Source organism: Adelges cooleyi, unplaced genomic scaffold (genome assembly GCF_023614345.1).
Source record: "Adelges cooleyi isolate 19-005CV unplaced genomic scaffold, UGA_ACOO_1.1 ACOO_flye_CR_arks_rails_tigmint_CR_PRNA_23, whole genome shotgun sequence".
NCBI lineage: Eukaryota > Metazoa > Arthropoda > Insecta > Hemiptera > Adelgidae > Adelges > Adelges cooleyi.
In genome coordinates this window covers 14557014-14575721 of record NW_026095893.1, presented here as the reverse complement: position 1 = coordinate 14575721, position 18708 = coordinate 14557014, and the positions used below count along the sequence as shown (strand labels likewise).

Here is an 18708-nt window from a genome sequence, read left to right as displayed (position 1 = left end):
GTGTGCTAGTCGAAGCCTGAAGGAGGGAAAACCTATAAAATAGGTAAAATAGAAACGCATCGTTGTAATAACAATAATTTAAAAGTTCATCGTTCAGTTATAAATCGTAGGTAAGGGTTAACTCTGATATTCTCTGTTATAATAATATTATAAAAAATTATAAGATCGAGTTTGGTTTATTTTCTAGGTGTTTCAAGGGGGTTAGCAAACAATTTTAAAAATTCCGGGATAACTCTAGTTGCGTCAAAAAGTAATAACTTAAAATCGTTATTAGGTAGTACCAAAGATAAAATAGGGCAAGAGGAAAAATCCGGGATTTATAAAATACAATGTGAAGAATGCGATAAATGCGCCATGTAGGTCAGACAAATTGAAATATTAGAGCTAGGTTTAGAGAGAACACATAAGGAACATTAAAAACCAGCAAGTACACAAATCTCCTGTTGCGGAACGTTTATTGGATACTAATCACAGCATCAAATCGGTAAAATTACTAAAAAATGTAAATAACTCTAAAGAACTTTTAACATTAGGGAAGCAATAGAAATGTTGAGAAATAGAAAAAAAACTCGTTAAACTGGGACTTAAGTCATCATTTCCGATATGACGACGCTGTATAGGTATAGAGGGAGATGTTCCCAGTTAACCCAGTTTGACGGAGTCGCTTAAATGTAAGAGGAGCCCCCGTGGATTTATAAGTATTTAGTTTAAAAGCATTTTCACTTAAAGATAACCCATCAGTGTAATGGGAATCAATAATAGCCTTTTTCTCTCAATCGTGATTAGCTTTCGAAGGCATTTAAAAAAAAAAACACTACCAATCGTTAATACATAGGCATAACTGAAGAATATGAATTTGGTCAAAAGATAAAAGGGAATTTCGACTGATAACAGTAAAAATCACATATTCAAACAGCGTCAATCCCAAACAGATGGTAACATAATACCAATCATTTTACATTTCACAACAAAGTAACTTTGTTAAACCATGATAATTGAAACAATGTTGAATAGTAAAAAAAAAAATACTTTGGATAATACTTGGAGGTTCTACCACGTTCTATCACTGGATGGTCCCCCTTATAAATAAGACAATTATTTAATATATAAATAATTATCATATCATTATTATGTGTCTTGAAGTACAGAGTGTACATTTTCTTAAATAAAATACAAAATACGTTTCTATTCTGTACATAAATTTGATTTAATGTCAACAGTAACAACTCTAATTCTTTCATTATTGAACTGATTAAATTTTGATCTAACATCCAAGTAATGTATCTTCGCGAAAAGGAAACCACTAACTGATTTCAATTTTAAACATAAAAACGCTTTATAAAACTTCAAAATAAAATGTATACAAACAAATGATTGTATAATATATTTATTGACTTTATTAACTTCACAATTTGCACATTTTTTTCACACTAAGAACTTATATGTTGATAAATTATTATATAATAATAAATTACACAAAAAAAAAAAGTTAAGATTAAACTTAGGTAAATATATATATATTTATGTATAAAATGTATGAACATTACAAACTACTTTACATCTAATGTATGTAACTGTAAAATATGTAATGTAATCATAATATACTTATTAGTTATTACAATAAAAAAAAAAAAGACAATTTGTAAGTGTTTCAACAATAACATGCATCTTAAACAAAAATTATATTAAAAAAAAAAAAACTGAATTCAACTAAATTTTAACAAAGTTCACATTATTATCCAACTATTTGTCATTGTTGCTGCAAAATTTACTCACGGATTTGTATGAAGAAAGAGATGAAGAGGGAATGTTTTGTACTGCATACATCACCCAAACAGTCATCAATATTTTCTTGACATGCTACTCATTTTGTAGTTATCAAATCTATTATCAGTATACCCCGTTGATATATTCATGCCAATATTGGGTGGTAAAACCTGGTGGTTATTAACATACATGCTGTTGCTGCCGGAACTACGTCCACCACTAATCGACGACATTGATGAAGGATTGCTCGATGTAGTGTTCCAACGACTATAATATATATACATTTATTTAAAAAAAAGTTAACAAGCAATTTTAAGATCAATAACAAGAATCAGTACAAAAATGCCTCATACTTATCAGATGGTGGTTGGGGTGGACGTTGCCAAACAGCGGTTTCCATTTCACGATTACTGCTCGTCGACCACGGGTCAGGCCTCGTACCTATTGTCATACTACTAGACCCTGAACTTGATCCGAGTGAACTAAATGAGCCTTTAATTGGTGGTGTTGGCCAAGTGCTGTTATCACTGCTACGAGACATTCCATAGGCTAAGAAAAAACCAGACGATTTTTTTTAAATATTCGTGGTAATTTTAATTTTGTATTATAATTTTAAAAAACCAGTACAGTGGCGTTTTTGTTAAAAAATACGCAATCTGCGAAAACACAGTTTTCCGGCAATTACAAAAAAAACTGTAGTGCCGAATTTGTTTTCCGTTTAATATGTTATGAATACATGCGAGTTCTAACTATTGACAAACTTTCAACTTAAAGGTCCTAAAATTACGGCTAAAAAACTAAAAAAACAAAAACACTTGAACCCCCTTCTAGGGGGGTGGGAAATGTGTTTAATTTAAATTTGATACAACTGACGTGTGCGGGCATACCGAATAAATATTCCTTATAAATTTCAACTTGATCTGACTTTTTTTCTAGAAATTATAGCCAGTAAATGTTCTAACTTAAAAACTCGTACGTTTTTTTTTTGTTTATTCAAATTTCGACTGTGAATAAGTAAACTTTTTCAACTTTTACCCCCCCCTCCCCCAAGTACCAACTAGATGAAATTTGTGATTTATAGAGTTTCTACTCGAAGGAATTGGTCCAGTATTAAAAAAGTTACAGTGTATACAGATAAAAAAACACACATCAGAGTAAAACCAATACCTTCGCCACTCTGCATCGAAGCTAAAATAAAAGCCCTGATGCTACACTGTACTAGTGAAGTCAGGGCGAAGTAGGGGCAAAACATAATGATGTCAGTGTAGTCACAAGACTGTAACCAAAATAATAAATACTGATAAGAATCTGTAGATAGTACAAATATTAAATATCGATTAAAATCATTGTTAAGGCAATAATGTGCTTAAAATTGTTTTTTGATACATTAAAGTAGATACAGTTTGGGTTGATCTAACAACAAGGGTAATAGTCTATATAATAATATAGACTATTATATAATATAGTCTAATATAATATTTTTCTGATACCTGTTAACTATCGATTCACACACACATAACAACTTGGAAATGGAATATAGTGCAAGTATTGGTTCCCCCTTTTATGGGGGAGTTAAATCACTTTCAAATAAATGCTTTGGATCAAAAGTTTAGACTATATAAAGTATTAAATGGTGATAGTTTTATTGACAATAAATGTGTTTATAACTGTGTTATTTCAATGTTCATTAATAGTGAAAATAATTAATTTTCATTGGAAGGTACCAACAGGCAATCCGAAATCAACAAAATTTGTCAGATCACTGTTAATTGTTTATTCCTTTTTTTTTTTTTTTTTTTTTTTTTTAGTTTTTCCTTAATAAAAATAAAGTTTGACTACAGATTTTTGTGAAATTTGTATATGATATAACCTCACTGAAAACATACCTTCAGTCTAATAAAAAAAAAAAGGGTTAACCCTTAAATGCACGCTAAGCGGCACTGCATACTGCGTTTTTTCCACAATTTTTCATGTAAGGGTTAAAAATATGCACATTAGGATTAATATTTTCTTGATCGTTTGCTGTATATTGGTAGAAATTTATATTAAGCATATCTTACACAAGTTTGGAAATAATAAGACTATTTCTAATGAGTTTTATATAATTTTAAAATGAGAAACGTGTGAATTTTTAGGATGTTCTTCTTGATTTTTAAGGTAAAGAAGGGGCTATTTACACACGGCTATCCAGGCAACAGATCCTAAAAATTGGAAAAGCCTAGCGGAAAAGGCTTTTTTAAATGTTTTCCCTAATAAAGTACCTGTAAGGTATAACTACTGATCTTTTAGTTTGCTATAAGTAGATACCTGTTCAGCGGTTTAGGAAAGATTGTAGGTCCAGATTTAAAATTGAAAGATAAAAACACATCATTGTAAAAACAGTACCTTCTCGGCTTCGCATAAAAGATATCATCGTTATGTAATCTATTATAATAATATTGAATTTTAAGTTGTTAATGTTAAGGAGTTAATAGTGTTTATGTGTATTGCAAATTTAAAATTCTCTTAAGTATATATTGAATAGTATGGTGTGTCTTTAAGCAACCCACATGATGGGCTGCTCGCTTTGGATAAAAGTTGTTTCTCTCTCATTAAACAATATTTTTAAGGTCCATAAGCCTGAATAGGAATGCAAATTATTATAATACATAATTATTACACATTTTTCTAAACCAGCACTGATAAAAAGTTAGTTACTCAAAAATACTATTGCTGTCATTACAGCAACACTCTAAGTAGAATATTAATTTATACTTACAACTTTTGCTAGAATCATATGATGTATGACCATGCCGACTACTTGATTCTTTTCTACGTGAATCGTCTCTGCGATCTGATCGATCATCACGACTTCTGTAATGATGCTCAGATGGCGGAGGAGCACCATATCTATTATAAAATTTATAAAACTATTAAAATACTTAAACGTTTAATTATGAACATGTTCATGTAATGATGAGCGTTAAAATTAATTCATTATGAAACACTTCCTAATTACTAGCAATGTTACAATGTATCATAGGCCTGTACACACCGAAAGAACAATAAAAAGTCTCTTAGCTGTCAAATGGCTGAAATTACTTTACAAAATTCATGAAAACTATGAGCACTTAAGATTCATAGTTATAAAACAAGAACTTTGATTACCAACATGTATACTAATCATAAGTTTTAACATTTTAATAAAATATTTGATATGTTATGTATAAGCTTGTACAAACTAGATAATACAAATTATCCATCTGTCAAAAGCCAAATTTTATTTTATTAAGTTCTCTAAAACAATTAAATTTTAATAACTTATTGTTATAAAAGTAGGAACTTAAAGATTGGTTTATCATAATATTTCTTTTAAATTAAATTTTTGAAAAGTAACTATAGTATTATAATAGTTAGTACCTCATGCTAACGGCAGAATCTTTGGGCCTCGAAGCTGGAGGTGGTGGTGGTGGCGGAGATGGCCTAGTACGACGAGACTCTGAGTGTGATTCATAACGATGTCTGGAAGAAGTTATGTTTGGCGGGGGTGGAGCAGCTGGACTAATATATTCTGCAGGAGGTGGCCCACGAGAATTACGTACAGGTGGCTCCTTCCTGTAAAAATAAAAAACTTTCTTATACTAAAGTTCTTATTAAAATTTGACTCGGCATAAATTTACCTATCATCATATCGCGAGGAACTCGAGGATGAATGTCTCTTAATAGGAGGAGGGGGAGAGGGCGGCATAGCGCGCTTTAATGCTGCTTGACGTTTAGTTTCTTCAAGTTTTTCTTGAGCTCTTCGCAGTTCTTCTTTTTCTCTCTGCAATCTTTCACGTTCTAAACGTTGATTTTCACGTTCCAAGCGTAACAATTCGGCTTTTTCTTTTTCAATTCGCTCACGCTCAATTCGAAGTTTTTGCCTTTCTCTAAAAAATAGAAATAATAATCAATAATTATTTTAGATAATTGTGTAAGCATTTTGAAGAGTACATACTTTTCTAAACGTATGGACTCTTCCTTTTGTTTACGCTCAATTTCCATTTGACGTTCTTTTTCAATTCGACGCCTACGCTCTTCTTCTCTTAACGCTTTTTCGTGTTCTTTCTGTTTTTGTCTTTCTCGTTCAGTCTGTAAATACATATAAAATATGTTCAATATTTAACCAAATACACGAATTCTATTAGGTAGCATTAAGTATACCCAAAATTACATTTTATTCTTAAAAAAAACCCTTTTTTTTCTAATTCTGTAATTTGCTATTTGGAAATAAAAATGGTTATCAATCCTAATTATTTACAAAAAAAATAATTTCCCTCGTTAGTTTAGCTCCAAATATCTTTCAGATTACATGTTGTATAAAATATTTGAAGATCTATCATAGATATAACAAAAATTTGTGTTTATTTAATTAATATATGTATGAATAATTATAAAATAATCTTACTTTAATTTTTGCGTAATTTAACATTTCTTGTTGCCTTTTTTTCTCTCGTTCTATACGGTCTCTTTCACGTTCTAAGTCCCTTAGTCGTTCCCTATCACGTTCATTACTTTTGCTCTTCACACTTCTATCTCTACTCCGTGAGTCTGGTTTATCAATTACGATTCTTGATCGTTTTGAATCTTGGCTTCTATCTTTGGATACTAAACAAAATAAAATACTTAAACAATAACATATATTTACTAATGGTTAGTTGACATAGTTTTTTGTATTATGATATTAAATAATAATGAACAAATCATAATAGTTTGTTTATAATATCAATATAACTTACAAGACCGTTTTTTATCTTGCAGAACATCTGTTTTTTTGTCACCATCGTCAATAGTAATTTCTGGTCTTTTTTCCCTTTTCTCGTCTTTTTTTTCTTTCTTTTCGTCAGGTTTTTTATTCTTTCTTTCTGCGTCAGAACTATTGTTTTCTTTGGAATTATCTGTATTTTTAATAGATTGCTGATAACCATTATCTCGTTTTGCCTATAAATAATAATAACATATATAAAAATTTTTTTTAATTCTCAACTTAAATACAATTTATCAAGTAATACATACCCTTTCAACACTAATAATTCGACCATGCAGTTCAGTTTGATGTAAATGTTCAATACTTCGGTTAGCGTCTTCTGCTGAAGAGAGTGTAACAAAACCATAACAGCGGGCTCCTGGAGTTTTTGCATTTGTCACAACTTTAGCACCAACAACCTAATAATATAAATTGGTATAAAATTAACAGTAAAGAAATGAATAAAATTATAAAAAATAAATTATTGCAATCAAACCAAATTGTAAGAAAACAAACATTTAATGCAGCAACTGTAAAACTATTTACTCCTACAACTAAATTAAAAACAAAATCTCTAGTTTTTTTTTTATTTATAAATTATGTAAATAATAAAGCTTTTACTAAAAAAAAAAAGTATTGACTGGTTACCTCCAGTCACAAACTGACTGGTTATGTTCATACCAACCAGAGAACAATGGATATAAATTAATATAGCGAACATAGAAATAGAAAACCTATCATGAGGATAAGTCTCAGAGTGCAGTTCACATGATATACAAACATTAATAATTATAACGGAAGATATTATTGTAAAATCCGGTTACAAACTAATTGATTACAGTCACATCAATCAGAGAACAATGGATTTAAATTAATATAGCGAACAAAGAAATAGAAAACTAATCATGATGACAAGTCTCAGAGTGCAGTTCGCGTAGCCTTTTGTTTGATTTTTACCAATAATAATATATGGATGGAATTGTTAGACCCGGTCACAAACTAATCGGTTAAATACATGACAACCAGAGAACAATAGATATAAATTAATATAGCGAACATAGAAATAGAAAACTTATCACATAGTATGACAAGTCTCAGAGTGCAGTTCGCGTAGCCTTTTGTTTGATTTTTACCAATAATAATATATGGATGGAATTGTTAGACCCGGTCACAAACTAATCGGTTAAATACCTGACGACCAGAGAACAATGGATATAAATTAATATAGCGAACATAGAAATAGAAAACTTATCACAAAGATAAAGTCTCAGAGTGCAGTTCGCGTAGCCTTTTGTTTGATTTTTACCAATAATAATATATGGATGGAATTGTTAGACCCGGTCACAAACTGATCGGTTAAATACATGACGACCAGAGAACAATGGATATAAATTAATATAGCGAACATAGAAATAGAAAACTAATCATGTTGACAAGTCTCAGAGTGCAGTTCGCGTAGCCTTTTGTTTGATTTTTACCAATAATAATATATGGATGGAATTGTTAGACCCGGTCACAAACTAATCGGTTAAATACATGACGACCAGAGAACAATGGATATAAATTAATATAGCGAACATAGAAATAGAAAACTAATCATGTTGACAAGTCTCAGAGTGCAGTTCGCGTAGCCTTTTGTTTGATTTTTACCAATAATAATATATGGATGGAATTGTTAGACCCGGTCACAAACTGATCATTATTATTTTTAAAACGAGATAAGACAGTATATCCAAAATGTTGTTTTCTTTCATTACCATAACAAGTGTTTTTGCTCTAAAACAAACATGGACCTAGGAAAACACATTCTGCGTAGCTGTGTTTAGATGGGAAAAATTGTTTAAATTACTGTAAGGACGCTGTGAAAGTCTAAAAATGAAATTAATTACAAAAAACAAAAAGTCCTAATTACTAATCACACATTAAAGTCAAAGCTTTGAATTAAGATTTTGAAAAATATTGCCTACTCCTTAATAAATAGTGAGGGTACCACGTCCTCTTAAGACACATATTTTCTATCAGACATTTTTGTACAAGTCTAAAAGTGTTTAAAGTAGGAAATATCGACTGTCAACTAATTCAAAACATTTTAAAGTAGACATGGAAGACATTTTTACACTGTCATTTTTTTTGTAAAAAAAATTGTCATCGTGTGTGCACAGACAATTACAACAAGAAATATGAAGATTACACAGTATTAGACTTGTATGTACGACTAGAAGTTGCATATTTTTTATTATTTACCTTTCCATATTTAGAAAACAACTGTTTGAGATCTGTAGCCTTGGTAACAGATGACAAACCACTGACCCAAATATTTCGAACAAGGGAAGAAGTGGCATTTTTCTTTGCTATATATATAAAAAAAAAAAAAATGAATAAATACTTTTAACAAAATGTACGTTAGTACATATAAATATATGATATCAAAAATAAAAATAAATACATACATGAGTCACTAGAAGCTGTTTGTAACTTAGCGTCATTGCTGTAAAAAAAAAAAAGATACATACAAATTAGCTTTTAATGATCTCCGAGACGACTTTTTACCCATGGATATAAAAAAAATAAAATTTATATAATAATAACTAAGTATTTTAATTTGATTTAAATACAATTACTGTTAACAATGTAGAACACAAAATGCCTAACATAAACCAGTAAAAAAAAACAAAACCCCAAACATCAACCTAATATAAAACAATTAGTCAAAAGATTAGGATTCTCATGATACATATTTGTATCAGTCACTAATTTGATGACAATAAACAATTCTAAATACCAAAATGTTCATGTTACAGGAAGTCACTTAAAAAAGTATATTGCCATGTATGAGAAATTTAGTGAAACCTATGAATATCCATTCATCACGGTAGTTATTTTCACACTCTCTTCATTTTCCGATCCTTTAATTTTCATAAAACAAGTGTATAGCATTTTCATTGTAGTTGTGACTTCTTTAAACGAGGTGGTGACTTAAACATCTTGCAAGTTTATAAGTAACAAGCATGAAATATGTAGATATAAATACAATTTTTCAAACTGTAAAGCGTAATTTTTTGTTCAAGTTAAACAACTACGAAACATTTGATAAAAACTATTGTTTAATATTTTTTTGTCATAATAAGGTAACTCTTCTTCGTTCTTCCATTAGATTCTATGACCATTTTTATTTTTATATATTTACGACCACACTATATTCATTGAAAATAAATATATTAATTTAATCATTATTCATTATAAAAGCTTCTATTGATTTCCTCAGAAGCACAAACTGTAGATTGATTTCTGATTCTTCGAGTCACGATGCTTCACTCAATTTTAATTAAGCAGTAATTTACACTTTTGTAAACTCAAATTAGTATATCTTGTCAAGTAGATAGATGAAATGTGTAACTAAGAGTTTTTAGTTATTTAGTCATTATTCGCATGCATATTTTTGGTGAGATGTTTCAACTGAACCCAAAGGCAATATTTAATTACTTTTCAAGAGACACTTTTCTTTCCAATTTACTTTGTCTGTTTTCTTTGCATTTTTAAAAAAATTTGAAATTCTAAACAAAGTAACCTATAAAAGACATGTTGTTTAAATTTGCTTTTGATATGGCCATTATAATACAATGAAAAAAATGAACAAATAGAAAAAAATGTGGCCAATAACTGAACACGATATGACTTGAAAAATATATTTAAACTAAAGATGAAAAATGAAATATTAAGAACATAAGTTTCAGAAAATAATACTTTTTCTAATCATTTTAACTTGAATAATTATTGTACTAAATTAACTGATGAAATAGTTGGCTAAAGTTCGATACAGGAAAAAAAATCAATGTTAGATGCAAACAGAACCTTATTCTAACTTATTGAATATGAATACCAAAATCCTGATTTAATACAATTTTATCGATTATATGATTACAGTTTAAAATAAATTTAATGCTAATTGACATTCAAATGTATTTAATCCTGATTCTCAATGGTGGAAGAACCAAAAATATGTTTAATAATTGTATTTTCCCACCCGACAGACTGAAGTGGAGTTTCGTTACTCTGGATTAAGTTTACAATTATTGGCAGTTTACCTTGTGTTGAGCGAAAAAAATCTGCAAGACCTTGGGTGAGGGGTGGTTTTTTATTATCTTGACAAACCGTTAGTCCAGCCAAAGAAAATGCCACTAGTCACTAGTTAATTTGGCAACTGTGTATAATAGAACACTGAACTATACTTCCAATTTTGAAACAATACAATTTCAACATTTATACCGAAATTGTCAATAGAATGCTTGTAGAACATTCAAATAATATTGATATATTACGTTTGTTTAGAATAATACTCAACTAGAATTTGATTGAAATAAAAAAAAATACCCCATAAGCAGCAAAACAGTATTTCCATTCCTAATTTTATGAATAAACGTATAATGGCTATAAAAAAACCATTGGATTATTAATTTTTTTTTTGTAAGTCATTGATAAGTCCTTGGAATATCCGACGGAGGGGTAAAGAATCAGTAGTCGAGACCGAGTGCAAAACAAACCTCTGCTTATTGCCAGCATCCACTTTATCTTTTATTTGTTTCTCCTCTTCTTTTTTCTCATCATTGACGACACTGGCACTCGGTTTAACATTGCTGTTGTCCTTGTTGTCATCTTTGTGGCTACTGCGAGGTTTTTCCCCGACTGATGATCGCTTGTCGGTTGCACTTCGACGGAGTTTGGCTGATGCAGCTGGTGTTCTACTGGTGTTGTTGCTATTGCTGCTGCTGTTGTTGGTGGTGATGTTTTTGTTACTGCTGCTGCTACTACTAATGGCAGTTGTAGGACGTCGAGATTCTCGCACTTTGGATGGTGACAGGGCTGCTTCTTCTTTTGTTTGGTTCTCGTTCACTTCGTCTAGATTTCGTCAGACAAATTAAATATACATAAAATAAAAGTTATCTATGCAACTATAAAATATATGAATAAGCATAAATTGAACCTAAATTTAAATTTGTCTACACGAAGTTAACAGATAAAAAAAAAAATTTAACTTGTCTACAAAATTAGATATAGAAAATCGTTTAAAACATTAGTATCAATTTAAAAATACATAATTGAAAAAGCCTAAAATGTATGTATATTTTTATATAAATAAAATAGAATAATATAACCTACACGTTTTAGTGCAGATCATAATTATTATAAGTTTAATATTAAATAACTGAAGTTACATATTATCCTGTGGTATTTTTTAATGTTTCAAGTTATGCCATTTTTTGTAAATTTATAAATATTTATTATTTATAAAAAATTGTTTTATACAAAAACACTCAAGTAGTGGTCACACAATTGGTCTAGTGACGGTAATTATTTGTTTTCATTTGTTATTGAGTATTGCTGGATAACAATTCTTGTCATAAGTAAAAACCATCTCGATTCAATATAACCGCTTGCAAATTGTAACTCTTGAACCTTTTTTTATCAATCTAAAAATGATGCTAATAACTTCGTTGAATTGTGTTGATTTTGTGGTGTTTGTTATCTTTGAGTACATTTCCAATATAGTACAGACACTTCAGTCACGGACCACAAAAATTGCTCAGCACCGCACTTGATATAAATGTATACCGGTATATATAAATATACATGTAAATATAAGAGTATATATAACTACATATATACACATAGATACAAGACGCTAAATACCGACACATTTAAAACGCTTAATTATGCTTTGGTATAATAAAAATATATAACAACTCCGCAGACAACTGTTAAAAAAATTATAATAATCCAATAGTACAATAAAACATTTATAGTTACCCTCTTTTGCTATGTTTGTATCCTCCTAAAAAAAAAATCATAATAGTTAAAAAATGCAAGAAAGAAATTTAGATATGGTTATGGGTTTAAAATTTAAATCTTTCAATAGCGAAAATATAATAACAGAAAAATATTTAAAACAGTGAATAATAAAAACACAGTTGGAATTTTTTTTGAATTTTTAGTTATTTAATTGTATTTATTTATTTTTTTATAATTTAATACAATTTTTGAATTTATATATAATATTTGGTTGAAAACAAATTTCGAACTATTAATTTGGAAATATATTTTTAGTATCCTTCCTGAAAACCAATTTTATAGAACAAATGTTAGAGATTGAATAATTTAATAGCCAAGACTTTCTAACATAATAACAAATATGACTAGGTGGATTACTGGTAATGTAATATGATGGGGTTTTTATGTTTTTAATTGAATTGCTAATTTATAGTGTTAGGATACCTGGAAATTATTTAAATAACTTTTATATTTAAATAAAAATCCAATTAATTATTTATAATGAAAAATTAATAAATATAATTATATTTTTACATGTTCTTTGAAAAATGTAAATCAATAAAAGAAGGCTTTAAATCTCGTACCTATCTTATGACTAATGACGATGGCAACCTCATATCAGACCCTAAAATGATCATAGACAAGTTTCAAACGTATTTTGAGAATCTATTAAACACTAAATCAGACGATGAAACAAACAATACAGATGGATCTAGAGAACCGGCTGAGGATCAAATATATGTTACAGTGGAACCAGAAGTGCCGGAACCTAGTTTGGAGGAGATTAAATCAATAGTGGAGTCACTGAAGAACAACAAAGCTCCAGGAGAGGACAACATAAATCCGGAGTTACTCAAACTTGCTGGGCGAGACCTCCTGGAAAACTTACACAAAACCATCTCAACTATATGGGAGCAAGAAAAACTAGAAAAGGGTTGGAACACCGCTATTATTTGCCCGATTTACAAAAAAGGAGACCCCAATAAAGTGGAAAATTACCGTGGCATATCCCTTTTGGACACTGCTTACAAGGTCTTGTCAATAGCCATTTTACATAGACTTGAAAAATATTCAACAGAAATAATCGGTGAATACCAGTGTGGTTTCATGAAAGGAAAGTCCACTACTGACCATATATTCACCCTTAGACAGGTTATGGAAAAGTATTATGAGTATGACAAAGACCTACACATGATTTTCATCGATTTCCAGCAAGCTTATGATAGCATTATTAGAGACCGGCTATGGTCAGCACTTATACATTTCGGAATACCAAAGAAGTTGGTTAAGTTAATAAAGTGCTGCAATTCTGACACGCTTTGCAAAGTGCGTTTTCTTGGAGAAACATCAAAGGAGTTTGAGGTCAGATGTGGATTGAAACAAGGGGACGCGCTATCTCCCGCTCTCTTCAATCTAGCACTTGAAAAAGTCGTAAGAGATATGCAGGAAGACCAAGAAATGGAAGTACTGGGGCGCTCAACTCTCTTAGCATATGCGGATGACATTGTGTTATTTGGAGAATCGAAAACGGAATTAGAAGGGACAGTACGAAAGCTCATACTGACAAGTAAAAAGATGGGCCTTAAAATAAATGAAAATAAAACTAAGTATATGCTAATGAGTAGACGACCTACTCCGTTACAAAATGTGAGCATTGATCATTTCTCTTTTGAGCAAGTCGAAAATTTTAAGTACTTAGGCGCTAATATAAATCATAAAAATAATATGCATAACGAGATTAAGTCCAGGATAAGTGCAGCAAACCGAGGATAACATGCAATGAGAAAAATGTTCACATCGAAACTGCTTTCTAGAGACACAAAGAAAAAACTATACATTGCCTACTTGCGCCCCATTGTCATGTACGGATGTGAGACATGGTCCACGACGCAGGGTGACGAGAATAACCTATTGACTTTCGAAAGGAAAATACTTAGAAAAATATATGGGCCTATATTAAACCCCAATACTGGTGTACACGAGCGAAGAAAAAACGCTGACTTAAACAGTCTGTTTAATACAGCCAATTTAAAAGATTTTCTAAGGTCGAAAAGGTTAGAGTGGGCTGGCCATGTTTGGCGTGCAGAGGGTGGACTGATAAGACAGGTACTCATCAACAAACCAAATAAAAAACGACCTGTAGGAAGGCCAAGACAACGATGGTTGGACCGAGTTAAGGACGACCTGAAGAGATTACGCAATGGAGCAAGTATTGAGGATGCAGAGGATCGAGAAGTTTGGAGAGCTTTGGTAGAAGCTGCAAAGCGCCTAAATGGCGCGTAAAGCAAAAAAAAAAAAAAAATATTTTTACTTAAACAAATATCCAATAATAATTTCAAATAAATTTTCATTTGATAAAATTGTTTAAATAAAAGCCAGCACCATGAGGAGGTTGGGGTCATTATAGGGACTAAGAGGTCAGTCTTGAGGAATGCTCACTTCAATGTGAAACCATAGAAGTTGAAAACTATTAACAATATATTGATTTATAGACAATACATGTGTTTTTTGTGTAAAATTTTGGAATATTTTCTCGATTTTAAAGAAGAAGGGATGAGCTTTTAAAATTGTTGGTGTGGGTACCTCCCAAGTCACAGCTACAATTTCTGATTTAGATTATCTATATGAAGAAATGTATTAAGCGGAATATGAGATATCATGGGTACAGACACAAAATTAGAAACAAAAGTAATAAAACATCATTGAAAACACAATATTATTGAGACTAAAATATTATTTAAAATTATATAACTTCAATAAGTTTTATTTGATACTCAATATTTTCGAATTATTATTTGTTATCTCAATAAAAAATGCCCAGGTATTTTCAACTTTGGATATATCTCTTTCAAAAAAAATTATATATACTCCATTTAAAATAATAAAAGACCAGTAGCGTTATTTTTCTTAAGATAATGAATACCAAACTTATGAATTTTGCTTGCTGCACTGGTCACGTTTTTATAACCAATGGAATATAGAACACTAGTATTTTTTTTAAATTGAACAATATAAACATACCTCATCAGCAAATAATTTGATGTCATCATCTCCAATAGTCAAGTTTATAGAGTCTTCGTTATTGTCATCTTTATTTGTTTCTTGGATACATTTTTCCTACAAATTTAATACACATAGGCTATAATAAATTATTACAGTACTATGATCGAAAAATAAAAAAAAGATGTTGACAATTCAAATCAAGCATGGTAAGAAAATACTCTCGCCACGCAACTACATAAACTACTACTCAGATGAATTATATATTATGATGTCTAAAACAAAAGTACAATAAATATTTGTCTGTAAGAGTTTTCTGCATCTAATTAATTTAACTCATATCTGCGTTATATTATTATCTTTTAAAACATATTAAGATATACCAGATACATTTTAATGCATTTCTTCATAATAAAATCTGTCCTAGTAAGCGAATGAGAGAAAATAAGGAAGTTAGAAAAAAATGGAATCATTTAAATATTTTACCTAACACCCCTTGATAAACTTGTTTTATCATAAAACTGTGAAGCTAATGTGGAAAAAAATATATATTTATACAACAATTACCTTATAAAATTTGTGTTAAAGATAACATTCTTTATTTAAGTTAGTTATTCTTACAACTATTCTGGAAATAGTATAAGAAAACGTATTTACAAAATGAATTAAATAAAAAGTTAGACTGTAAGAAGTAAAGGCACTTCTTGATAAAATTGGATTTGGATTGCCTGAGAAGCATTATTTGTATAACCTACACATGATTCTATAAAAACTGCTCAGCTAAATAAAAAAAAAAACTTACCAAATCATCAATCTGATCAAAAACATCAGTTCTGCTTTTAATGTCTTCTTCATCAGCCTCATGGTCCAACTCTTCATCTTGTATGTAATCCTCATCGTCAATACCATTAGATTTAATTTCAGACTTTTCATTACTGTTTTGTTCATTGTTTATATCTTCAGCAACTTTGTTTTCATCAGAATCTAAACTTTTATTCTTCAACTCTTCTTCTGGATTATTTCCACATTTCAACTTATCTTCCTCTTCTTTTAAAACTTCACTCAAATTTGTACTATTGTTATCTTCTACTTCAACATCTTTATTATTAGAAACATTAGCTAATTCTGTTTCTCGTTTTAATTCATTTACACTCTCAACTTGATTTGAAATCTCTATATCATTATTTGACTCTTTGTCTTCAACTTCATTAGAATCTGATACTTTCTCATTAGTGATTACTTCATTTGGCAATTTACTTTCTTCATTACTTATTAAAGTTATGTTACTGGTGTCCACTTGATCCATTTTTGTTTCTTCATTTTTTTTCTTCTGAGGATCAATTTTTTCTATTTTTACAACTGGTACACAAGTTTCTAAAAAATAAAAACCTTATTAATAACAAGAATTTAAAGATATACACATAACTATAAACATTTAACTACTGTATCTATATAAAATATGATGTTACATTTACTAAGCAATTTAATAGTCCTAGACTAATTTTTCCTTTCTGTCCTTACTTAGAATTAAAAAAAATTGTCCAAATAGTATTGAAGAAATCATTTATAATCTATATTTTCATGTTATATTATTATATGAATAAACTGTATGAATACACATTGTACAATAATTATAAGTTCGTACATTAATATTAAAAATCATGGTTGCCACATTATTCCATTATTAATTTTCTCTGACATTTCTATTTTTACCAGATTAGATTATCAGATTTTGAATTAATTCTGTTGATTTCATTATTTTTGAATAAAACACTCTTATTAACAGGAAAATAAATAAACCTAACAAGGAACATGCTTTAAAAGTAATAGTATTTATAACTTATTATTAAAAACCCTTTTTTTCTTCAACAATTTTAAAATTTAATATTCACAAAAATAGGGATAGAATTAGAAACTAAAAATTCCAGAATTTTAAGCAAATTCCCTACTACTTCATGTTTTCCCAGACTTTCCAGAATGCTAAACAACCATTAATATTTTGTGGAATTTATTAATAACTCAGTATTTATTCATCTAGTGTATTGATACCCAATCAATTATAATAACCCTTTTTTTGTTTTCATGTACCCGTGGCACATGCAAGATACTGTAATTTTTCAGAAAACGTCTTTGGAACATGAGACATCAATTACCTTATAATAGGCTGCTTAAGCTGTAACTCAAAAATATAATATAACTTACTAGATTTTGGTCCAGGTCTTCTGCCAACAACATTTGTCTTAACTGTTTTTGTTGGAGTAGTTTTCTTTTCAGACATACCAATGGTTTTGCTATCTTTTTTTTCCAAACCAGGTGATTTTAAATTGCTTTCTGCAGCCAACGACTTATCATTAATTTTTTGTTCACATTTATCAAATAAATAACTTTCTGGATCATTTCCTTCATCAACAAGTGCCTAATGATATAAAAATAACTAAGATTTTATTTAACCAATCAAATTTGGAGTCTACAATAATAATAGCTAATTGTATAGTTCTTTAAGTTTAGAACTGTAATGCTATGTTCTAGCATTAAATCTGACTTTATTTTGTATTATTATTTTCATTATTTGATATCAAACTAAACCTAACTTAACCCAAACCAAAAAATAATAAGTGCTAGTCTAACATATTTATCTAATAATTTAATTATTACTAGAAATTAAACAAATATGCAAAAGTGAATACTTAAAAGTAATTAATACATAAAAAAATGTATTAAAATATTAAATATAGAGATAAAAAAAAACAGGTGAGAGTAAACCAGGGCGATAATGACCAGGACAACTATTTCTAAAGTTTTAAATTTAATTTTCTTTAATATTAACATAAAAAATTAATACACATTGCTGCATGTCAATAACGTGTACACATATCCCAATGCTGATTAAAATTACGTGTTTTTTTTTTTCATGACGCCAATCAGCGTTATTAGGGTGACCAAATGATTTTTTAGTCAAATGCTGTTTGACACCATTTGGCGTCATGATGGAAATATGTAAATATTAATAAATTTAGGTAATTCAAATACTTAAATACTTTATTAAAATAAAAATTTTAAATCAATTTTGTACAATTTGTCAAAAATTTCATCATAATAAACACTGAACTACGCTGCCCAAAAATAAAAAATGAATACATAACGCTGGCCGAATAATATTTTTTTTTAAATAAATTCAGAAATGAGGCCTCACGGCGTCATACACACGTCAATATATTTTAAAATATTATCAATGATGTGCTATCGATATTGTATAGAACAATATAATTTTTTTATGTTAGTAAATCTTTATGTACATAAAACAACTCCCTACGTCTTCCAGCTTCAGGAGCCGACTTTAGCCTCCAAAC

At 29.5% G+C, this 18708-nt stretch overlaps 1 protein-coding gene across 2 annotated transcripts in view; it reads right to left on the bottom strand.

The window, feature by feature from the left end:
* Positions 1 to 1491: 1491 nt before the first annotated feature.
* LOC126835720 (SAFB-like transcription modulator) overlaps positions 1492 to 18708 on the bottom strand; it is a 25863-nt gene continuing 8646 nt past the window's right edge. The window contains exons 7-22 of one of the 2 annotated variants that reach the window (XM_050568483.1): positions 17561 to 17774; positions 16161 to 16732; positions 15380 to 15475; positions 12338 to 12362; positions 11074 to 11428; positions 8983 to 9020; positions 8777 to 8883; positions 6802 to 6951; positions 6525 to 6726; positions 6194 to 6393; positions 5744 to 5877; positions 5427 to 5675; positions 5167 to 5361; positions 4526 to 4656; positions 2121 to 2316; positions 1492 to 2034 (exon numbers count right to left, since the gene is read on the bottom strand). In XM_050568483.1, coding sequence (XP_050424440.1) covers positions 1842 to 2034; positions 2121 to 2316; positions 4526 to 4656; positions 5167 to 5361; positions 5427 to 5675; positions 5744 to 5877; positions 6194 to 6393; positions 6525 to 6726; positions 6802 to 6951; positions 8777 to 8883; positions 8983 to 9020; positions 11074 to 11428; positions 12338 to 12362; positions 15380 to 15475; positions 16161 to 16732; positions 17561 to 17774 — 3057 coding nt within the window. In that variant the 3' untranslated portion in view covers positions 1492 to 1841. The remainder of the gene's footprint in view (positions 2035 to 2120; positions 2317 to 4525; positions 4657 to 5166; positions 5362 to 5426; positions 5676 to 5743; positions 5878 to 6193; positions 6394 to 6524; positions 6727 to 6801; positions 6952 to 8776; positions 8884 to 8982; positions 9021 to 11073; positions 11429 to 12337; positions 12363 to 15379; positions 15476 to 16160; positions 16733 to 17560; positions 17775 to 18708) is intronic. The other variant, XM_050568484.1, reaches the window with a different exon arrangement.